Source organism: Morchella sextelata, assembly GCF_020137385.1.
Source record: "Morchella sextelata strain SCLS chromosome Unknown scls_5, whole genome shotgun sequence".
Classification (NCBI taxonomy): Eukaryota; Fungi; Ascomycota; class Pezizomycetes; order Pezizales; family Morchellaceae; genus Morchella; species Morchella sextelata.
In genome coordinates this window covers 842,492-866,233 of record NW_025408620.1, presented here as the reverse complement: position 1 = coordinate 866,233, position 23,742 = coordinate 842,492, and the positions used below count along the sequence as shown (strand labels likewise).

The window sequence follows — 23,742 nt, the reverse complement described above, 5'->3', positions numbered from 1 at the left end:
CAACCTATTTATCCATTCTAATGCACGTTTCCCTGTCGATGTTTCCTCTCCATCGGCCGTCTGGTGGATAATCGTCAGCAACGGCTATTCGGAGGTCTCGGACGGCAAAGCTACCTACTCAGGCCTCTTCCCACATCGCTTTCCCACATAGCAGAGTCCTCTCATGCCCACAGGTACCGCCGATAGGTACTCGGTCGGCTGGCAGCTTGCGCCGATTCGCTCCGAGCGGTCCGATCTTCGATCCGATTGATTCCAGCTGTCCCTCATATATCCACCGGTACCAAAACACTCCCCTCCGGCGGTTTGACGCTCCGGGGGTTATTATTGGGGTCGAAAACGTGTTTTTTAACTAGGAAAACCGCAACTCCGCATTTGGTCGCATATTGATCGCACCGCACCTCGTGGGTGCGAACCGGAGTTGATAGTGGTGTTGCCATTAGTATCAGAGGGTATTTGGGGGTATCTACTAGCCTTTCTCTCACTCCCATAAATGCTTGGCATGCCCGTAACAGTACTTACACTTCGAAGGCCTCTATTCTCTGCTCCTAACTCCTTACTAAGTTCCGGTGGGCCTTTCCTCAGTACCGGAAAACAATACCACCGCTAGCCCGCTTTTCTCTAAGCGTCAGCAGGTGTTTCCGATACCCAAGGCAACCACCCTTAGTCAAAGCCTTTGTAACACCTGCAGCCTTGGTTGCCACACAACCGAGGACCTGCATGAATGAGCTACCGCTCAGGTGTAAGCTTAATCGTTGCTGTAGAGCTTTCGCTTATTGGGGACTTCCCTAGCAAAGTCCCTGCCCTTCGGCGGACTCAGTGCTTAGAGGATACAGAGGATCACCGGACAATCAGAGCTTCACTCTGGTTGGTCTTCTAGACACTGGCGAGGCATAGACTCGTCAGTCATTGCTCCCATGAATAGATCCCCTTCCTAGCGCCCGGAATGTAGTTACTCTAACAGCTGGTAGCTAACCACACTGCCGATACTTGCATATCACCATGCAACTGGCTTCTAACAATAACTCTCAGCATGTAACCGGGCCCTGTGTGTACTCATACACCAGACAGTTGAAATGGCTCCGTTACAGACAAGTGGAATCAAAACAAACTACTACGCGACCACCTGTTGGAAGAATGGAATACACAACCAATACCGGACTATCATCACCGGGGGGAATTCCGCCCCCCTCCCAAGATCGCGAAACTCACCCTTACAGAAGCGAAAAAAGTTTTTCGAATCCGGTGCCAAACTACCCGAATCGATAAACACGCAGTACATACAGACCCCGAACCATGCCAGTGTGGCATGGAAAACTCAGCGAAACACACACTTATGGAATGCCCAGCGTGGGCTCGAATCCGCGCCCCACTGATAGAGAAGATCCCCGGAGCGATGACCTGGGAAAACTGGATGTTTACAAACTTGAAAACGGACCTTATCTTACAATTTGCAAAAAATTCTCAACTCTCGAAGTGGTACGAGTCGGCAGAGGCGGAGGCGGACCTAGAAGAGGGGATGGAAGAAAATGATTAGGGTCGGGATTAGGAAGGGCGGTTTCCTCTTACCTTTTAACTTTGGTTTTACTTTGTTTTGATGAATCCAGCGCCCGAGTTCGCTGAGGTATGTTATTTCTCCTTGTCGTTGGATTTTCTGGTTAAGTGTCGTTCCGGAATTTCCTTACTCTTGTTTGTGTTCGTTCGTGTTCGTTCTTGTTCTTGTTTGTTTGTTTGCGTTTGTTGTTTTTTTTCTTTTCTTTCTTTCTTTTGTTCGGTTTTGTGTTTTAGGCGGTTGGGTCGGCGTGCGATAAGTCTTGTACTTCAAAGCAATATAAGTTTCTTCTTCTTCTTCTGTATTCTACTCGCTCGCCTCTGGCTCGCAAAGAACTCCCTGACAATTAACCTCGCTTCGAAAACACTTTATTTTACTCCCTTCAGTTTACCCTGGTATACCATACCAGGCTGAGCAACCTTGTCCCCGATCGTACGGGCGCGTTTGTTGTTCCTAGCGAAAGAAACACCACGAAAACTGGCTTCTAGCGAAGAATTCTCCAGCCTTGACCTCCCAAAGGGAAGGAAAAGAAACCTATCTGAAACATCACTTTACGCCGCCAGAAGAACTGGACACTCAGTTGTGTCACAGCAAGCTTCGCTCCAGTCCTTTTTCACTCAGTCTTCCCAGCAAGGGACAGCCCCCTCGCAGAACAGGAACACTCAGGTTCCCGACCCAACCCCATCCAGAGCTCAAGAACAGGAATTCTCCTCGACCTTTGCAACAGAATCCGACTACAATGACCCCTACCAACCAAGAGTTGACTACCTCTACCCGAGCATTGTCCCCCAGGACACCCACACCCAGACGGACCTGAACTATATTACCTGGGCCATCAGACATGCCACCAGCCGGATCTGCCCGCCCTCCGACAGGATTGAAATCCTCGAAGAGCAAACGACTACACTCCGGAGAACAGTGGACACACTGAAACATCAAATTGAGGCGCAGACAAACATGATCACCAATATGCATTCGGCGATCCACGCGCTCCTCAATAAACAACCACAACCGCAGCAACCGCAGCAACCGCAACAACAGCAACAACAGCAACAACAGCGAAAACCACAACAACCGCAAGGACAAAGAATGCCCCCTCTGTAAAAATATGGCATTGCGACATCGGTTATGTATGGTAATTACTCATGTATAAGGGATGACTCATAGTTGGAATAAGAAGGCTTAGCGCTAGGATTATGTAATCAGGGGATCACGTGGTACTAAGAACTATCTGTATATAAGGAGTAAAAAACTCCCATAGTTGTCGCTGGAACTCAGCGGCGCAATAGTATCTTCTTTGCACTATAAACATATTCCTCACAAAGGTCACGTGTTCAAACCCTCCTCAAGTCGTCTATTCTCCCACACTCCAATTCACAGGTTATGAGCCCGGGTTCTGCCAAATAGAATCCGCACTACACCATCGCCACCTCGCTTAACTCAACAACACTTCATACAACATCATGCCTTCAGAAGGAGAATCGTCATCCGAGGCTGCTGAGATCAAACCCTCAGAGACAACAGCCACCAGTAACATTCGTCTCAAGTTTGATGGACTCCATAAACTACAAGGGCAATCCAACTATCAAACTTGGGCGAGTGCCTGGAGGATAACATTCGATGCTGTAGACTGGTGGGAAGCGTTGAGCATCGAGAACCCTGACGAGAATGACACCGAACTCAGCAAAACCGAGATAGAGAAGGCTCGTAAACAAATGCACAGCCTTCTCATCTCTGCTGTATGCGAAGAAATACAACCAACAGTCGTCTCCGCCGAAAATGCATTCTACGCATGGAAGGCGCTCAAAGACCTCTACGATCGTGTCTCACCCAACACCACGATCACCCTCCTCAGCCGCGTCCTAGACACGAAGATGCAAGAAGGCGGATCACTGGCCGAGCATCTCGCGACCTTCGATGCGAACTGGAATACTCTCAAGTCCAGATGCCAAAGCGCAGACCACAAACTCGCTCAGGCTCTCCTACCCCTCACCAAATCCAACGAAGCCATGTCGGCATTCCTGCTAAGTTCGCTACCCAAATCGATGAGCAACGTCGTCGACAACATCCACACCAAACAGGACGTTACCTACCAAGACGTACAGAACCTGGATGAGGTAGCCCCTCAAACAGGAAACAAAGTGCTCCATACCAGGAGTACCACAAGCGACAAGGAATGCACCTGGTGCAAGAAAAGGGGTCAGCCTTACAAAGGCCACCAGTACACGGAGTGCAGAAAGCTCAAAGAACAGAACAAGAACAGGAAAGGAAGGAGAAAGGAAAATTCGGCATCGGTTGTAGTAAATGACTCTACAACCACTATCTGTATGGTACGCCACGACATCTCCCAACCCCTTACTTGGATCCTTGATTCTGGAGCGACCTCTCACGTCACACCCTTCCAAGACCAACTCATCAACATCCAACCTCACACCGGCAATGTCCGAACAGCTGATGGAACCAACCACGCTGTCACCGGAATGGGAAGCGCTAGTTTCAGCTGCTACCTTCGCGATGGAAACAGATCTTCCATACTCCTCACCGATGTGCTGTTGGTCCCAACCTTGGGAAATGTGGGATTGGTCTCCGAAACCGTGCTCGACAAAAAGGGATTTAGAACGGAGTCAGGAGGAGGAAGCAAGTTGGTTACAAAAGAAAAGAAAGGAATAATTTGGGCAAAATTGGAGAAGGGACTTTGGAATGTACAAGTAGTTAGCAATACAGTTCGTTTGACCACTTACGATGAATGGCATCAAGCGTTAGGCCACCCTGCGACACTAGAAAACTTGTATCACGACATCCAAAGGCTGCCTCCCAAACCAGAAAGTTTCCACTGCAGTCAATGTGCACTATCAAAAAGCGTACACAAGAAACCTGCACCAATTAGTACTAGATCCAAACGGCCATTCGAACTAATCCACTCAGATCTATCTGGAAAGTTCAGTATACAGTCACAAGGAAAAGCTCAGTACTATATATCCTTCATCGATGATTACACCCGCTTCGCATGGATATACCTCCTAAAACAGAAAGAAGACGCAAAGAAGGCCATCAAGGACTACGTTACAAGGATCGAGAAACAGTATAGTACAACAATACTGAGATTCAGAACGGATGGTGGTGGTGAATACATCAACAAGGACATAACGAACTACTTCGACTCACAAGGAATAGTTCATGAACAGACTCCCCCATACACTCCTGAATCTAATGGAGTTGCAGAACGATTCAATAGGACGGTAACCACAATGGTCAGGTGCATGATCATGGACCACCCTAAGTCGTTATGGGGAGAAGCATACACAACAGCTGTCTATCTCAAAAACAGGCTACCTCACAGTACGCTTAAGGGAAAGACCCCCTTTGAAGCCCTGAAAGGAACCAAGCCAAGTATACAACACCTTCAACCATTCGGCAAAAAATGCTATGTCCACATCCCAGAAAACTCTAGGCCAGCAGGAAGCAAACTAGCACCCCGGGCGTATGAAGGAATCATAGTTGGATACTCAGACAGTAATAAGATATACCGTATCTGGATAGGAACACAACATAGGGTAATTGAAAGTCTGGACGTCACATTCCCCCCTCCTGAATCAGGGGAAGTCTCAGTGGAACTCGACTTCATCCCCAGCCTGAAACCAGAAACGGCAACTGCACCATCAGACGACGGATACGAATCAGAAGACAGGTCTGATCCAGAACCCGAGTCAAATGCAATCGAAGAGAACCGTACAGAAATGCCAGGATTGTTCCCGGAATCACCGGAACAGGTTAGAAAACCACCACCGGTTACACCACACAAGGGAAAAGAACCTGCCATACCTATGGGACAACCGCGAGACCCAAGAGTTAACTGGAAAAACATTCCAGCACCAGTCGTACCATTCAAAGGCTTCAAAGGAAAACCTCTTGCGTCAACAACACCTAAAGGTACACCACCACAACCTCCAAAACGATCAGATCGAATACGCCAGCGAAAAAATAAAGCAATTGAAATGGAAGTACGAAGGAAAGAGTATAACGAAAAGGTAGTAGAACAACAGAAGTTACTTTCGAGTTATATCGAAGATGTGAAAGAAAATGGCCCAGGAGACAAAGCCACTGAACAAGAATTAATCGATCAATACAAAGAAGACTTCAGACGTCATAGGGCTGAGTTAGACACGGAATATCGAGACATATCCGAACTCCCCCCGAACTACCAAATACACCTTGTAACAGAACCTTCCACCTTCAATCAACCTATGCAGAGCGACGATCAACACCTATGGAAAAAGGCGATACAGACTGAGAAAGACGCTCTTGACAAAGCCCACACCTGGGATATTGTCAACAGACCATCCAACCGAGCAGTAGTCAAAGGAAAATGGGTATTCAAAGTGAAACACAACGCGGACGGAACAATCGAGCAGTACAAAGCAAGGTACGTTGCTAAAGGCTTCACCCAAGTACAGTACCAAGACTACGATGAGACCTTCGCCCCCGTTGCACGACATGATTCTCTACGACTCCTACTGGCACTAGCTGCACACAACGGTTGGATACCACAACAAATGGACGTCAAGTCAGCCTTCCTGTATGGTGTACTAAAGGAGGAAATCTATATGGAACTGCCTGAAGGCTACAGGCAGGACAACAAGGTTTGTAAACTTCGAAAATGCATATACGGACTAAAGCAATCACCCCGTGAATGGTATGCTTGCCTAGCAGACTCCCTTCAATGGAAAGGATTCGTCCCAGCCAAATTCGACCCATGCATCTTCATACATAAGAACCATCATCTATATATATCGGTGTATGTAGACGATATCATGATATTCGGACCCGACTCCCCATTCAGAAAAGAAATCAGACAACTACTCAAGGCAGATTTCGAATGTACGGATCTCGGTAACTCGAAGTTCATACTGGGAATAGAAATAACGGTAACCAACAACGGTATCACACTATCACAACGCGCATACATCAACAAGATCCTGGATAAATTTGGAATGGGTAACTGTAAACCAGTTGGCACACCACTCGAACCGAACCTCAACCTTCACAAAGGCGAACCGGAAGACCAAATCGAGAAACCAACTGAGTACCAATCCATAATAGGATCACTGATGTATGCGAGTATAACTACCAGACCTGATATCACCCATGCCGTTACCGCTCTCTCCCAGTACTCCTCATGTCCAACCGAGGACCACCTACGAGCAGCCAAGCGAACTCTCCGATACCTCAACGGAACCAAAGACTGGAACCTGTTCTACCCGAAGGGGAATACTAGAACACTCGACGGATTCTCAGACAGTTCCTACGCTTCAGACCTAGATGACAGAAAATCGTTCTCAGGATACGTGTTCAGACTAGGGAAGTCAGCCATCAGCTGGAGAAGCCGGAAGCAGAAATCAGTCGCAGTCTCAACAACAGAAGCCGAATACATGGCCCTGTCCCTCGTAGCTCGACAACTGGTATGGATTCGTAATGCCTTGCTCGAACTCCAACAACAATACCAGTACTTCATACACGCCGACAACACAGGTTCTATCGAACTCTGTCGGAACCCACGCATCCACGACCGGTCCAAGCACATCGACGTTCACTACCACTACACACGTGAACAACTCGAAGCCAGAACCTTCGAAATCCTCTACGTCCCTACCGAAGATAATGTCGCGGACATAATGACCAAAGGACTACCAAAACCAGCTCACCAAGAATTGTCAGAATTGATACGATGTGGCAAGTGAGGGGAAGTGTAAAAATATGGCATTGCGACATCGGTTATGTATGGTAATTACTCATGTATAAGGGATGACTCATAGTTGGAATAAGAAGGCTTAGCGCTAGGATTATGTAATCAGGGGATCACGTGGTACTAAGAACTATCTTTATATAAGGAGTAACAAACTCCCATAGTTGTCGCTGGAACTCAGCGGCGCAATAGTATCTTCTTTGCACTATAAACATATTCCTCACAAAGGTCACGTGTTCAAACCCTCCTCAAGTCGTCTATTCTCCCACACTCTAATTCACACCCTCCAGCGGTCCCACAAACAGTCCCCCAAGCAGCGCCACAGGCAGCTCCTCAGGCCCCCCCACCCGCACCCCCCCAACAAGCCCCACCTCGTGGATGGAAGGCAGGCACCTGGGCCGCCGTGGCCTCGGCACCCGGTCCCGCCCAAGGAAACTTCCAGGTCATCGAGAGGAAAAAGAAGTCCGCAAAGCCAAAAGCGGACCCCCTCTTCAAACCAGAGTACACTAAAATCAACAGGCAGATCATTGTTGAAACTACTGCCCCATCCGACGTTAACCCCTCCGAGATCAGGACCCTTGTCAATGCAAGAATCCAAGACGAGTCCTGCCATTTCATCTCGGCAAGAAGAACACCCAAGGACAACTTCATCCTGGAAACAAAATTCGTTACCCCGGCAACAAAGGCAATGGAATATGCGAAAGAGATTGAGGAGGCCCTCCTCACCCTACAGGTACTGGTCGCTGTCATCCACGCAAACTCTAAATGGTCAAAGTTTCTCCTCCATGGAATCCCCACAACGGTCGGGGAGGGCATTGAGGCGGGACAATTGGTAGCATCAGAAATCAGAAGCAACTACGGAGAGAACTTCCAACTTGCCCAGGTTCCCCGCTGGATCTCCAGGGCAGAAACTCGAATGGAGAAAACTCACTCATCAATGGTCATCGCACTCCCAGGACAAATCACAATGGAAACGCTAGGAGTTAAATTCCTATCTCTGTTCAACCGAAGCTGCCATATCGAGGCCTTCCTCCCAACCTTCCCGGATACCCAGTGTGCGAAGTGCCTCGAATACGGCCATCGCCAGGAGAGATGTAAGAACAATGGAAAATGCGGCCACTGCGCCGGAGATCACCTCACCAGTTTCCACCCATGCAATCAATGCCAGGGAGGATATAGATGTACCCACACCCCAATCAGATGTCTGAACTGCAAAGGAATCCATAAGGCCTCCGACCCAGCATGCCCTGAAAGAGTCAAACGCCGATTCCTCAACAAAGGAAAGGAAAACGCCCCACCTGCCCAAGACCCACCTGCCGCACCCGTTCAGGAGTTACTCCCAATAATTCAAGTACCAGCTACCGCCCCGGTCGGAGACCCACCCGTTCCCGAAGATGACCAACACATGACAAATAATGCCTAGGCCCCGAACCACCGCGCTCGCACACCAACTTAATTGGGCACGGAGCGAACTGATTACCAAGGCGGCGGTAGAAGAAGCGGAAACAGACTCTAGTATTTATTTCCTATTATTACAAGAACCATGGACCTCAGCAGAGGGATACCCACCAGAATCAAATCTTTTTTATATTTTCACAGCCAGCAACACCAACACAAAATGTGCAACATACGTCCGCAAACATGCCAACCTCAAACCAAAACACCACTACACATACGATAATTTCATAGTATCCATTACGGTAGAAATCCAGAACAAGAAAACCCAAATCCTAAATATTTACTCCCCAGGCCGAAGTGGCCCCTTCGCCCAAATAGCAAAAACTATCCAAACCCTTGATAATTGCCTAGTAATGGGAGACTTCAACTGCCACCATCAGATGTGGTATGGAGTAAATTCACATGAATACAGAAACAACATTCGAGCAGACCGCGTCAACGGTGCACGGTTAAAACGATGGATAACCTGACAGAAACTGACCCTCCTGAACGAAACAGGCATCTTTACGCATTTCCCCAGAGACAGAGGGAAAAGACCCACAATCATCGACCTTACATTTGTAAAAGGCCCAACACTTGACCACAACTTACGATGGAGCACTGAACCCTACGGAGCGGGCTCAGACCACGGGAGAACCTCCGTCCACTTACACTTGGAAAAACCACCATTTGTACCAAGACGGATGTGGCGACAAACAGACTGGAAGCTCTTGGAGAACCATATGTCAAACATTTCTCTCCCTGCAGAGGCATGGGAAACCAAGGAACATACGGAACAAACTGTCGACTTCTTCCTGGAACTGGTCAGGGCAACAATCAGTATAGTAACACCACTTTCGAAGGAAGGAGTAAGAGCCAACTCCTGGTGGTCAGAGGAAATGAAACAAATGAAGACAAGGGTAAACGCGGCAGAAAGGAAGGCGAGAAATACAAAGAAACCCAACCACGTGGAGGAGCACCGGAAGGCATGCAGAGAATGGACAGTCATGATCCGGAAAGCAAAAGCGGACCAGCGGGAAAAGACGATGAACGAGGCGAAAGGTAGTGAAGTCTGGAGAATCCTGAATGCAGGAAGGAGAAGAGACACAATCATACCAACAATACAAGGTGAAGAAACGTTTGCGGGGAAGTGTCAAGCTCTAAGAACCCAACTTTTCCCCTCAAAACGGACGTCCCCCGACCATTCCCCCCTAAACATTAGGCCCCCCTCTTTTGACCTTAGCAACACCTTCGACATAGTCACCCCCGAAGAACTTAATAAAGCAATCGATTCCTGTCCAGCGCACTCGGCGACCGGCCTGGACGGCATCCCCTATACCTTTATTAAAGCAATAGTGAGAGCAAACACAACTCTAATTCAAGACATGTTCTCTGCCATGCTCCGGCACGGGGTATACCCAGCGGAATGGAAAATAGCTAAGTGCATCCCGATCCCGAAACCCGGCAAAGCAAACTATCATGAAGCAAGAGCCTACCGGCCCATTTCCCTTCTACAATGCTTCAGCAAAATTCTGGAGAAGATAGTGGCTCAGAGACTCTGCACCGCTGGAGAAATTCTAGGCACACTCTCAGCGAATCAATTTGGAGGAAGACCAACTATCTCGGCAATCGACGCCCTGCTGAGAACCTTAACGCCAATACAACAAAACCTACTACTGAAAAACAGTACCGGAGTCGCTCGGCGAGACAGACCAGCGATCCTAACCAATGATATCCAAGGAGCTTTTAACTGCGTTGACCACCTACTCCTCGCGGAAATCATGCAACAACAAAAATTCCCTACCTACTTAACAGAATGGTGCAAGGAATTCAATACCGGCAGAAAACTACAGTTTCAATTCAACCATGAGCTAGAAGAGCCACAGCCCTATGATTCTGGAGTGCCGCAAGGCAGCCCCATGTCCCCGGTGCTATTTATGATCTATGCTGGAGTAATCCTGGACCCAACAAGCAGCCCGAAAGAGATGGACACTACTTACATCGATGACGACGCGCTGGTACAAATATCCAAAACACCAGGCTTCACAATCAAGAGAATGGAGGAACGAATGAGAGAGAGACTAATAAAAGCTGAGCCACTCCAAATCAAGTACGACCCGGATAAATCCGACCTGATCTTCTTCCGGCCCACCACATCATCCACACAACAACCACGACTTCCGGTCAAAGTTAACAATATCAATATACACCCCAAGGAAAGACTGAAATATGTAGGAGTCTGGATAGATCCGACCCTCTCCTTCCGGCCCCACATCGAAGCAGCGATCGCAAAAGGCCTTAAAGCCCTCCACCAGATTCGATACACAGCCCCCTTGCCAGGCATAACGGTCAAAACAAACCATCATATCATAACACAAGGCTTCCTCCCAAGCCTACTCTACGGATCCGAGGCTTGGTGGACTGGCGCAGACCACATTATAAGATCCCTCGAACCACTATATAATGAAGCGGCCCGGATCATCACCGGCCTACCACGATGGACCAAAAGAGCTAAACTCCTCCGAGAAGCAGGCCTACCCCCCTTAGAACATCTTCTGACATATCGCTCAAAAAAGTACGGAACCAGAATACTCTGTACCGATGAAACCCACCCCAACAATGAATCCCTGATCGAGCTCCTCCCATACAGAGAAGCAAATATCAAAGGAACAGGCTTACACCGAATCGCCTCCCTACTACTCCCATACTAGACCCCCGGAAATGCGAGAGATAAGTGGAATCAAAACAAACTACTACGCGACCACCTGCTGGAAGAATGGAATACACAACCAATACCGACCTACCACCATCGGGGGGAATTCCGCCCCCTCCTAAGATAGCAAAACTCACCCTTACCGAAGCAAAAAAAGTATTCCGAATCCAGTGCCAAACCACCCGAATCGACAAACACGCAGTACATACGGACCCCGAACCATGCCAGTATGGTATGGAAAACTCAGCGAAACATATACTTATGGAATGCCCAGCGTGGGCTGGAATCCGCACCCCTCTGATAGAGAAGATCCCTGGAGCGATGACCTGGGAAAACTGGATGTTCACAAACCTGAAAACGGACCTCATCCTACAATTTGCAAAACAATCTCAACTCTCGAAATGGTACGAGTCGGCGGAGGCGGAGGCGGACCTGGAAGAGGGGATGGAAGAAAATGATCAGGCACGGGATTAGGAAGGGCAGTTTCCTTTTACTCTTTAATTTTGTTTTTATCTTTTGTCTCGATGGATCCAGCGCTGGAGTCCGCTGAGATATGTCATTTCTCCTTGTCGTTGGGTTTTCTGGCTGAGTGTTGTTCTGGAATCTCCTTGTTATTGTTCGTGTTCGTTCGTGTTCGTTTTTGTTCTTGTTCTTGTTCTTGTTCTTGTTCGTTTGCGTCTGTTGTTTTTCTTTTCTTTCTTTTGTTCGGTTCGTGTTTTAGGCAGTTGGGTCGGCGTGCGATAAGTCTTGTACTTCAAAGCAATATAAGTTTCTTCTTCTTCTTCTTCTGCATTCTACTCGCTCGCCTCTGGCTCGCGATAGGATTTCTTCCCCCCGAGATGGAGTTATACTGATTCTCGAATTGCTTCGGTCCCTGAACTTCCCTCGCTCGACACCCCCCATTCTTTGCTCGTTCGGTGCCCTCACGGGTCGCGTCCACCATTCACCCCTCGCCAAACCAGCGGCTACTTTCGAAAGCCGCCTTCGTCCCTCCCTACTTTCACTCATCGCACGAGTGATCCCAAACGTCGGGTACGCACACTGTCAGTAATCTCTAGTTAGCGAGGACCTACTGCCAAAGTGCTCGACAGCCCGCGAAGTTAGGACCTTACGGTCGCGTTACTATCGTCAAATTTTTTACCCAAGGTCCCGTGACCTTACCCCTCTTTATCGGCCTTAACCAGGCCACCCACTTTTACCCGAGGCGGCCCGCTCCCCTCACCCCAACCCAACCGGTCTCCGAGACCACCCCTCAATACAATACGGTCGGCACTTTCGATTGCGACCTCCATACATACTGAGTCTCCGACTCAACCCTCTTTGCATGTCCCCTCAAGAGGACACTACTTCAAACACGACTCGGGCACAGTCTTTAGCCGTTGCTCCAGGGACCGACGACCCCTCTTACTCCTTAGTTGACCTACCGGTCATCACCACTCCTCAATTCCTTGCTGCCTGACAACCAGAAGCCCGAGGACCCACACTCGACCCACCCCCCCTCGCTTTCACACCTGACGCTGTTGCGGTTGGCCTCTCCTGCCTTCGTGCGCGTGGTTTCTGTGAGGGATGCGTACCAGACCACAAGAGTACACTACGCAGAGCTCAGAGTTCGGCTAACAGCTACAAAGGTAGAAGTCTCCAAGGTCTCTTCAGTCAACGTCGAGTATGAATCTCCTTGATCCGATACGGGCCCCTCGAGCTACGTTATCAACCAAGATTCACTAGAGTTAGCGTATAGAATTCGACCGTCTTCGACGTGATAGTTCAGGTAGAGTTCGAAGTCACGATAGAATAAAGTAATTCCAAAAGTATAGTCAAATAAAGTTGTAACTCGCTGTGAGGGATGCGTACCAGACCGCAAGAGTACACTACGCAGAGCTCAGAGTTCAGCTAACAGCTACAAAGGTAGAAGTCTCCAAGGTCTCTTCAGTCAACGTCGAGTATAATTCTCCTTGATCCGATACGGGCCCCGCGAGCTACGTTATCAACAAAGATTCACTAGAGTTAGCGTTTGATGTTCGACCGTCTTCGACGTAATAGTTCAGGTAGAGTTCGAAGTCACGATAGAGTAAAGTAATTCCAAAAGTATAGTCAAATAAAGTTGTAACTCGCGTATCAACGATTTATATTGTTAAGACTCTGATTTCGCCGATGATGGTTTGGCTAGTCAGTGAATGACACCGTATTTATATCCCTCGCTTATGTCTCGAGGACCCAGTCTACTAATAATACCAAATACACTCGGGGCATGCCCGAGACCCTGAAAAACAACCAAGAACATTTAACTCCTAAGTCCGTAACCCAAACTCCTAAAGCCGCTGAAACCCCTCAACCTATTTATCCACTCTAATGCACGTTTCCCTGTCGATGTTTCCTCTCCATCGGCCGTTCAGGCCTCTTCCCACATCGCTTTCCCACATAGCAGAGTCCTCTCATGCCCACAGGTACCGCCGATAGGTACTCGGTCGGCTGGCAGCTTGCGCCGATTCGCTCCGAGCGGTCCGATCTTCGATCCGATTGATTCCAGCTGTCCCTCATATATCCACCGGTACCAAAACACTCCCCTCCGGCGGTTTGACGCTCCGGGGGTTATTATTGGGGTCGAAAACGTATTTTTTAACTAGGAAAACCGCAACTCCGCATTTGGTCGCATATTGATCGCACCGTACCTCGTAGGTGCGAACCGGAGTTGATAGTGGTGTTGCCATTAGTATTAAAGGGTATAGGGGTATCTACTAGCCTTTCTCTCACTCCATAAATGCTTGGCATGCCCGTAACACTCGCGTATCAACGATTTATATTGTTAAGACTCTGATTTCGCCGATGATGGTTTGGCTAGTCAGTGAATGACACAGTATTTATATCCCTCGCTTATGTCTCGAGGACCCAGTCTACTAATAATACAGAATACACTCGGGGCATGCCCGAGACCCTGAAAAACAACCAAGAACATTTAACGCCTAAGTCCATTACCCAAACTCCTAAATCCGCTAAAACCCCTCAACCTATTTATCCACTCTAATGCACGTTCCCCTGTCGATGTTTCTTCTCCATCGGCCGTCTGGTGGACAATCGTCAGCGTCGGCTATTCGGAGGTCTCGGATGGCAAGGCTACCTACTCAGGCCTCTTCCCACATCGCTTTCCCACATAGCAGAGTCCTCTCATGCCCACAGGTACCGCCGATAGGTACTCGGTCGGCTGGCAGCTTGCGCCGATTCGCTCCGAGCGGTCCGATCTTCGATCCGATTGATTCCAGCTGTCCCTCATATATCCACCGGTACCAAAACACACCCCTCCGGCGGTTTGACGCTCCGGGGGTTATTATTGGGGTCGAAAACGGGTGTTTTAACTAGGAAAACCGCAACTCCGCATTTGGTCGCATATCGATCGCACCACACCTCGTGGGTGCGAACCGGAGTTGATAGTGGTGTTGCCATTAGTATCAAAGGGTATTGGGGTATCTACTAGCCTTTCTCTCACTCCCGTAAATGCTTGGCATGCCCGTAACACTGTTCGCTGGAACGTATACGTGTGGGTTGGCAAAGGAATGGTTCATGGAATACATCGAGACCAAGATGCTAGGACCGGCAGCCGCGGACTACGCTACTTGGACTCGGTTCCGTCAGGAGATTAGGAAACGTTTCTTAAGTACTCAAGAGGCTATGGAGAACGCGATGAAGATGCAGCAGTTTAAGTACTTGTAACGGAGCCATTTCAACTGTCTGGTGTATGAGTACACACAGGGCCCGGTTGCATGCTGAGAGTTATTGTTAGAAGCCAGTTGCACGGTGATATGCAAGTACCGGCAGTGTGGTTAGCTACCAGCTGTTAGAGTAACTACAAATCCGGGCGCTAGGAAGGGGATCTATTCATGGGAGCAATGACTGACGAGTCTATGCCTCGCCAGTGTCTAGAAGACCGGCCAGAGTGAAGCTCTGATTGTCCGGTGATCCACTGTATCCTCTGAGCATTGTAAGTCCGCCGAAGGGCAGGGACTATGCTAGGGAAGTCTACAATAAGCGAAAGCTCTACAGCAATGATTAAGCTTACACCTGAGCGGCAGCTCATTCATGCAGGTCCTCGGTTGTGTGGCAACCAAGGCTGCAGGTGTTACAAAGGCTTTGACTAAGGGTGGTTGCCTTGGGTATCGGAAACACCTGCTGACGCTTAGAGAAAAGCGGGGTAGCGGTGGTATTGTTTTCCGGTACTGAGGGAAGGCCCACAGGAACTTAGTAAAGGAGTTAGGAGCAGAGAATAGAGGCCTTCGGAGTATAAGTACTCAGGTTCATTCTCGCCCTTCAGTCCTGTTCTCTCCAGTCTTCATCAGAAAGAAAACCAAGTTCTTATCGGTAGCAGAGCCCTTAAAGATTATTGAGTTCTAGCGATAGTATCTTTGAATAATCTGCAACCTGATTGTCTATCTTGCACGGCTGTCTCTATTCTACTTTATTCTATTTCTCTTAGAAGAGACCCCCGTTACAGATAATCTTTAAGGCTCAAGTCACCTTCAGATTATTCTTCCTCTATACAAAATGTCCGCCCTCTCGGCTCCAGATGCACCCCTTCAGATTGAATGGCAGCCGGTGCCCCTCCAGCTTGATGCCACCGGGCAGACACAGTTTGTTAAGAAACCCAGGACCGCTTTACAGACCTACATTCCTGGTTGTGAGCCTGCCTGGCAGGATACCGACGAGATTTCCATCCAACAGTTCTTCACAGAGCTTCAGACCTACCTCCAGCATAGCCTGCAGAATCAGTTGACCCGGGGCAGTCAGGCACTACTCCTTGTACAAGAGCGCCAGGCAGCACAGAATGCTCTAATGGCAGAAGCTCTTGAATACATGAGGCATGAAGTCAACTCTGTCCAGGAAGAACTCCGAAAGTATGCGGAGAGAGATGAACTGCAAGCCGATGCCATGGAGATTGAGTGGACAAACCCGGCAACTCCACCAGACTTTGTGGCCGAGATACAGAAAGCCCTTGATGAAGGAAGACTAGTGGTAGCGAGACCAGCTACTCCGGCACTAAATCCAGGCTCCAGGTCCTCGTCCAGGGCAGCCACCAGGACAATGCAGCGGAAGACCAGTCCCTTCGCAGCATTTCCGGTCAGATCCACTAGGAGAGTTGTTCCTATTGTCCAGCCAGCGGTGGGAGCATCTCCCTTACCTCCTAGCCGCTTTGCAGGAATAAACCCATTCCTTGGATTAGCCGACCGATCCTTTGACTATGAGGGAGAACTCTATCCAGGTGCAGGCCGAGGACCTCCCAGCCCGCTAGCCAGGAACCCAGGAAGGTTCACCATGTCTGGGGCCGCTCAACCAGCAGCAACCTCTCCACTGGCCAGCAACCCGGCACCAGTAGTACCTGTGGCCCCTTCTGCTGCGGCCGCTGCTCCCCCTCCAGCCAATGCGCAGGGTGGAAGCGGTGGGAACCAGAACCCTCCAGCCAATGCGCAGGGTGGAAGCGGTGGGAATCAGAACCCTCCACCTCCTGCGGCCCGTGCCCCTGCTCCTGGAGATTCAGACAGTTCTGACAGCTCGGACTCGGAACCAGAAGGTGGTGATAGAAGAAGCTGGCGGAGATACCTTAAGAAGAAGTTGGGGAAGCAACAAAGGGATTTGTTTGCTATGATGTCCCAGCAGTATCAACCTCCGGCCACCTCTCACCCTTCTACTTGCACCAGAGCTCGAGAACCAAAGGCACCACCACCCTCCAAGTTTCAGGGCAAGGCGGAGCAAGTGGAGACCTTCATTCGGCAATGTGAGAATGTGTTCTCCATTGAGAGTCTGTCATTCACCTCTGAGGAGGTTAAGATCCGATATGCAGGCAACTTGATGGAAGGAGAGGCAGCGATCCGATGGTATGAGGCATACCACAATTCAATTGATCAAGCCTCCGCCAATCGCCTTGCTGGGATGCCGGTGACTTTGGATCAGAGATGGAAGCGTTGGGATTCCTTTGTGGATGCTTTTAGAGCTGCCTTCGGTGAAGCCATCTCTAGAGATGATGCTGTAGCCCAATGGAATACCCTTACCCACACAGCCCGAGGAGGAATAGACCTCTTCCTGAATACTATCATTCAGCTGATGTGGAAGACTGGCTACGAGGGTCAGTTGGTGGATGATAAGATTCATAATTCCCTCCTCCCGGACCTAGGCATGAGTTGGGCTCTTTTTAATCCCAAGCCAAAGTCCTTGATGGAGCGGATAGCTGCTCTAAGGGAGTTAGGGCACACCCATGAGAGGTACCAAGGGATGGCAGCTGAGAAAGCGCACCCTCGGACCAAGAAAGATCCTCCCGCTCAGAAGGACCAGCAGCCTAAGAGGAAAAGAGAAGCTGCGAGCTCCTCCGGACCTCAGAAGACTCCTGGACCTAAGGACAAAGCGGTGGAACTGAAGGGTATCCCGGGGGATATTCTAGAAGAAAGAAGGAAAGCAGAAGTATGCTTGAAGGTATGACCTTCCGGTACTCCCTATTGGTAGAGTGCATAGACTGACTTGTGCAATAGTGCGGCAAGTCCAGACACAAATGGACCGATTGTTGGTCAAAGGAACCTACTGTTGTCCGAGTGGCAGCAGTGAGAGTACAAAAGCGGAAAAGAGGGAATGGCAAGTCCAATTCCCAGAAGAAGGCTAAAGTGGCTGCTGTAGTAGCAGAGGATCCACTTGTTGTACTCCCGGAGGTTACAGAAGATTTTGTTTTGCAGCCTGAGCAAGACTCGGACAATGAAATCCTCTGGTAGAAAAGTGTCTGTTTGGGTCTAGGTGTACTAGTTTTCTTTTATATGGGTTTTTGGTTTCTATGTTTCTCTTGAATAAATTTTGATTGTGTTTTCCGCCTATTTGATTGCTGCAAGCACTCTGAGGATGGGTTTAAGACCCGAAACAGCTGGTCTGTCAGTGCTCAACCAAAGTTACATTTGCTACCAAGACACTTCCAAAACCGCTGAAAAGACTACACAATACTTCTGCTATATTATCGCTTGGGAATAGAACCAAAGGATCTTTGATCTTAGTAGTGCCCGAAGCTATTAGCTTTGTTGAAAAGACAAAGAGAAACGAGTTCAGAACCCGCTGTGAAGCAAAGAAAGTTGGAACAGAGGCTTCCTTCTTTACCAGTACATGGAAAAAGACCTATACTGAAGGCAGGACTGTCATGGACGGTCAAAGGAAAGGATGAAGGCGCCCAAGGGTCTTTCCTGTTTGACACCGGTTGTACAGGAGCTATCCTCAACCAGAGTTTTGTCAGAAAACATGGAATTCCCTTAGTGCGGCGGGATCAACCTCTGACAATGTTTGATGCTCAAGGAGATGTCATGATGGGAGGAGGCGAGTATTATACTCACCCGGTCCGTATGACTATGGGAGATCATAAGGAGATACTCCGATGGGAGGTGGCTACATTGGAAGAAGGAATGACCGGTTACCTGCCAATTAGTTGGGCTAGGAAGCATAACCCGGACATCAACTGGGAACTCAACACCATGAGCTGGAGGAGTGACTACTGCAAGCAGAATTGTCTCCCAGCAGCCACCAAGATTGAACTGATCTCTCCATACCAAATGTTGGAAGAAGAAGAGACAGTCTATCAATTGGTTGGTTCAGTATGGCATGATGAGGACGGAGGTGATATTGCTGAGAAAATACACCACCTATACCGGGATTGGGCCGATGTGTTCAGTCAAGAGAGAATTGAGGAAATGCCGCCGCATTCCCATAATGATTTGAAGATCAAACTCTTGCCTGGCACCGCTCCCCCATTTGGCCCGCTATACCCATGTTCCGCTCCAGAATTGAAGGCGCTCCGAGAGTACCTGGACAAAGAATTGGCTTCAGGAAAGATCTCTAGATCTAATAGCCCTGCTGCTGCCCCCATACTGTTCATTCCTAAGAAGGATGGGACATTGCGGATTTGTGTGGACTACAGAGGTTTGAACAAGGTCACTGTCAAGGACAAGTACCCGCTGCCTATCATGAGTGAGCTCAGAGACAGGTTGTTCAAGGCCAAGATCTTCACAAAGATAGACCTGAAGAACGGCTTCAATTTGATCAGGATAGCCGAAGGTGATGAGTGGAAAACCGCTTTCAGAACCCGCTATGGACTGTATCAGTATAATGTGATGCCATTTGGTCTATGCAATGCTCCCTCCGCTTTCCAGGCAATGATCAATGATGTGCTAAAGGAACTACTGGATGAAGGAGTAGTTGTCTACATTGATGACATCCTCATCTACTCGGAGACTGAGAAAGAGCATGAACTATTGGTCAAGAAGGTACTACAGAAGCTTAGGGAAGCTAAGCTCTGTGCCTCGATCAGTAAGACCTCCTTCCATGTCCGAGAAGTAGAATATCTAGGCTATCACATCTCGGAAGAAGGAGTATCAATGTCAGAAGACAAGGTAGAGGCAGTTAAGGAATGGCCGGTCCCTGAAAATATCAAGGCAGTACAGGCATTCCTCGGATTTGCAAACTTCTATCGCCGCTTTATTGAAGGCTTCAGTAAAGTTTGCAAACCATTAACTGACCTCCTGCAAAAAGACAAGAAATGGTATTGGACGGCAGCACATGAGCAGGCCTTTGAAGAACTCAAGAGGCTGTTCACAAGCGCTCCAATCCTCCTTCATTTTGACCCTAGTAGGAGAACGGTGGTCGAGACAGATGCCAGTGATTTTGCCAAGGGAGCGGTGCTCTCTCAGTATGGGGATGATGGGAAGCTACATCCGGTGGCATTCTATTCTAAGAAGTTCTCCCCTGCTGAGATCAACTATGACATTCATGATAAGGAAATGGGAGCTATTGTAGCCTCTTTCCGGGAATGGGAACACATGCTCAAATCTTGTGAGCAAGAGATCACGGTTTTTACAGACCACAAGAACTTGGAGTACTTTAATTCTACCAAGGTTCTCACTAGGCGGCAAGCTAGATGGTCTGAAGACCTCGCAGGCTACAATTTCAAAGTTGTCTACAGACCGGGAGAAAAGAATGGCAAGACTGATGTGCTATCTAGGCGCTGGGATCACCGCCTTGGAGAGGGAGGTGAAACTCTGCAGCCGGAGCCACAGACCTTTTTTAGGCCAGGTCAATTGGTTTTGGATCCTGTAAAGCTAGGGGCTGTCAGGGTGAATCAGTTGCAGAATACATTCTTAGAGCGCCTATACACGGCTGCTAAAGAGGATAGTTTCTGGCAGGAATTGCACCGCTCCCTGGTTGAAAGGAAACCAAATTTGGACCAGAACTTGTCGGTCAAGAACGGTCTCATCTTCTACAAGAATAGATGGTATATACCCAAAGACAAGAAGCTTCAGATGGAAATACTGTCCGATAACCATGACTCTAAGGTGGCGGGTCACTTTGGCCAATTTAAGACACTAGAGCGGGTGAAAAACAACTTCTTTTGGCCCAACATGGATAAGGATGTTGAGGAATATGTCCGGAGCTGTGACAGCTGCCAGAGGAATAAGACCTCCAGACATAAGAAGTTTGGTATGCTCCAACCGTTGGAGATACCCTATCGGCCATGGACTTCCATCTCTATGGACTTCATTGTGGGATTACCGGAATCTAGTGGGTTTACAAAGATCTGGGTAATAGTGGACCGCTTTTCGAAGATGGCACACTACATCCCTCTCCCTACCCTCAATAAAACGGAAGATTTGGCTAAGTTGTTCTTGAAGGAAGTTTGGAGACTCCATGGTTTACCTGATGACGTAGTCTCGGACAGAGATAGCAGGTTCATTTCTCACTTTTGGCAATCTCTCATGAGTCTCCTCAATGTGAAGCTGAAGATGTCCACATCTTTCCACCCCCAAACGGACGGTCAAACAGAAAGAGTTAACCAGACCCTGGAACATTACTTGCGGAGTTATTGTTCATACCAACAGGATGACTGGGCAGAGCTGTTGCCTTTGGCAGAGTATGCATATAACTCGGCGGTCTCTGAGTCTACCAAAGTATCCGCATTCTATGCCAACTATGGATATGAACCCAGGACCAACTGGCCGGCCCCAAAGGAAGGAGTAGAATGGAACAATCCAGCGAGCGAGGTCATGATATCTCAATGGGAATCTATCTGGCAGGCTATGAACGCCAGCTTGGGTAAAGCTAGATTAAGGATGGCCCGGTGGTATGATGCTCATGCCCTGGCACCGCCTGAAATCAAGCCCGGAGATGAAGTTATGTTGGACCGGCGCAATGTGCAAACAAAGCGGCCTTTGGGAAAACTGGATCAGAAGAAGATGGGACCATTTAAGGTCTTAGAAGCTATTGGTACCCGTGCCTACAAGCTCTCTCTTCCCCCCCAAATGGGAATCCACCCGGTCTTTCATGTCTCTCTTCTGGAACCTTACCGAGCACCGGTAGATCCTGAGAGAAGAGTTCCTGTACCGGAGCCCGAAGAGATTGAAGGAGAACAGAACTGGGTTGTCCGAGAGATAGCCGATAGCCGGGTCAATAAGAAAAGGAGACGAGTGGAATACCTAGTGCTGTGGGAAGGTTATGAAAACGAGGATGCTACATGGGAACCTTGGGAGCATCTCAAGAAGAGTGCTGAAGAAGCCCTTCGGGATTTCCATATGAGGTATCCTAAGAAACCCAAGGACAAGCGGATTGTTGGGGTGTAGACTATTTCCTTTTGGGTTTTTCATTTCCTTGCACATCATGGAGTTTTCTTGTCATATAGATTGTATGGTAATAGAATGGTTATAGATCTCGGAGACCAAGATCCTGGAAGAGGGGAGTGGTGTAACGGAGCCATTTCAACTGTCTGGTGTATGAGTACACACAGGGCCCGGTTGCATGCTGAGAGTTATTGTTAGAAGCCAGTTGCACGGTGATATGCAAGTACCGGCAGTGTGGTTAGCTACCAGCTGTTAGAGTAACTACAAATCCGGGCGCTAGGAAGGGGATCTATTCATGGGAGCAATGACTGACGAGTCTATGCCTCGCCAGTGTCTAGAAGACCGGCCAGAGTGAAGCTCTGATTGTCCGGTGATCCACTGTATCCTCTGAGCATTGTAAGTCCGCCGAAGGGCAGGGACTATGCTAGGGAAGTCTACAATAAGCGAAAGCTCTACAGCAATGATTAAGCTTACACCTGAGCGGCAGCTCATTCATGCAGGTCCTCGGTTGTGTGGCAACCAAGGCTGCAGGTGTTACAAAGGCTTTGACTAAGGGTGGTTGCCTTGGGTATCGGAAACACCTGCTGACGCTTAGAGAAAAGCGGGGTAGCGGTGGTATTGTTTTCCGGTACTGAGGGAAGGCCCACAGGAACTTAGTAAAGGAGTTAGGAGCAGAGAATAGAGGCCTTCGGAGTATAAGTACTCAGGTTCATTCTCGCCCTTCAGTCCTGTTCTCTCCAGTCTTCATCAGAAAGAAAACCAAGTTCTTATCGGTAGCAGAGCCCTTAAAGATTATTGAGTTCTAGCGATAGTATCTTTGAATAATCTGCAACCTGATTGTCTATCTTGCACGGCCGTCTCTATTCTACTTTATTCTATTTCTCTTAGAAGAGACCCCCGTTACAGTACTCTGCTAACATCGGGGACTACCTGACGAGAATGGAGATCATGAACCAGCATGCTCAAATGAAAGGAGCATCCTATCGTGCCGCCCTGCTCCAAGGACTACCAAACGAAATCCGGGAGCGCCACTCACGCTTCGATCCAACCGATGACGACTCCGAGTACATCCAACAGTTGGAACGAGCCGGCAAGGCTCAGGAGGCTTATCAAGAGCAGATGAAGATGTTGGGGAAAGCGGAGTCGAGAGGAAGGGAGTCGAATAATGGTGGGAACTCGCGGCAGAAGGAAAAGGGGTTTAAGATCAAGGGGAGGGCTCTGACTGAGGAGAAAGAAAAGGGGCAAGATAAGAAGAGCACCAGCAAGAACAAGTCGGGGAATAAGCCAATATACCACGACTACGACGAAGCCACCAAAGGAGTTCCACAGCCGGTCCGAGACCAGCGAAAGACCGATGGAGCCTGTGTGCGATGTGGCCGAAAGGGTCATCTTTGGAAGTGGTGTCGTTCAGATGCTAACAGCAGTGCATCTATCTCCTCTTTCTCCCGAAAGCGTACCCGCGATGACGATGGCGACCACGATATGGAACCACCGGAACCCCAACCTCAGAGAAAGCGAATGAGGCACCGTGCTAAGAAGCCGGCTGCGATGGCTGCTGCGGAGTACACCAGTGGGCAAGCGTTTGTGCGAGAACGCGGATCGGAATCTGAGATGGATTTCGACGAGGATTTTTAAAAGGGGACTCTGATGAGTCAGGTCAGGAGTACCCCCAGATTGCTATGTT

The 23,742-nt window shown here is 48.9% G+C and overlaps 7 protein-coding genes across 7 annotated transcripts; all 7 read left to right on the top strand.

The window, feature by feature from the left end:
• Window positions 1-1,093: 1,093 nt before the first annotated feature.
• On the top strand, window positions 1,094-1,534 carry H6S33_010742 (uncharacterized protein; the record flags this gene model as incomplete). Its single annotated transcript, XM_044842095.1, has 1 exon — window positions 1,094-1,534. A coding segment is annotated over one exon (441 nt), but the record flags the coding sequence as incomplete, so codon positions are not given.
• Window positions 1,535-2,140: 606 nt separating this feature from the next.
• H6S33_010741 (uncharacterized protein) lies at window positions 2,141-2,653 on the top strand (the record flags this gene model as incomplete). Its single annotated transcript, XM_044842094.1, has 1 exon — window positions 2,141-2,653. A coding segment is annotated over one exon (513 nt), but the record flags the coding sequence as incomplete, so codon positions are not given.
• Window positions 2,654-3,012: 359 nt separating this feature from the next.
• H6S33_010740 (uncharacterized protein) lies at window positions 3,013-7,279 on the top strand (the record flags this gene model as incomplete). The annotated part of the gene is made up of 1 exon (XM_044842093.1): window positions 3,013-7,279. A coding segment is annotated over one exon (4,267 nt), but the record flags the coding sequence as incomplete, so codon positions are not given.
• A 303-nt stretch (window positions 7,280-7,582) lies between these two features.
• On the top strand, window positions 7,583-8,676 carry H6S33_010739 (uncharacterized protein; the record flags this gene model as incomplete). The annotated part of the gene is made up of 1 exon (XM_044842092.1): window positions 7,583-8,676. A coding segment is annotated over one exon (1,094 nt), but the record flags the coding sequence as incomplete, so codon positions are not given.
• A 9,275-nt stretch (window positions 8,677-17,951) lies between these two features.
• Window positions 17,952-18,125, top strand: H6S33_010738 (uncharacterized protein; the record flags this gene model as incomplete). Its single annotated transcript, XM_044842091.1, has 1 exon — window positions 17,952-18,125. A coding segment is annotated over one exon (174 nt), but the record flags the coding sequence as incomplete, so codon positions are not given.
• Window positions 18,126-18,461: 336 nt separating this feature from the next.
• On the top strand, window positions 18,462-22,061 carry H6S33_010737 (uncharacterized protein; the record flags this gene model as incomplete). Its single annotated transcript, XM_044842089.1, has 1 exon — window positions 18,462-22,061. A coding segment is annotated over one exon (3,600 nt), but the record flags the coding sequence as incomplete, so codon positions are not given.
• A 936-nt stretch (window positions 22,062-22,997) lies between these two features.
• On the top strand, window positions 22,998-23,693 carry H6S33_010736 (uncharacterized protein; the record flags this gene model as incomplete). Its single annotated transcript, XM_044842088.1, has 1 exon — window positions 22,998-23,693. One exon carries the CDS (start codon window positions 22,998-23,000, stop codon window positions 23,691-23,693), a length of 696 nt encoding a protein of 231 aa, XP_044696666.1.
• Between the last annotated feature and the right edge of the window lie 49 nt (window positions 23,694-23,742).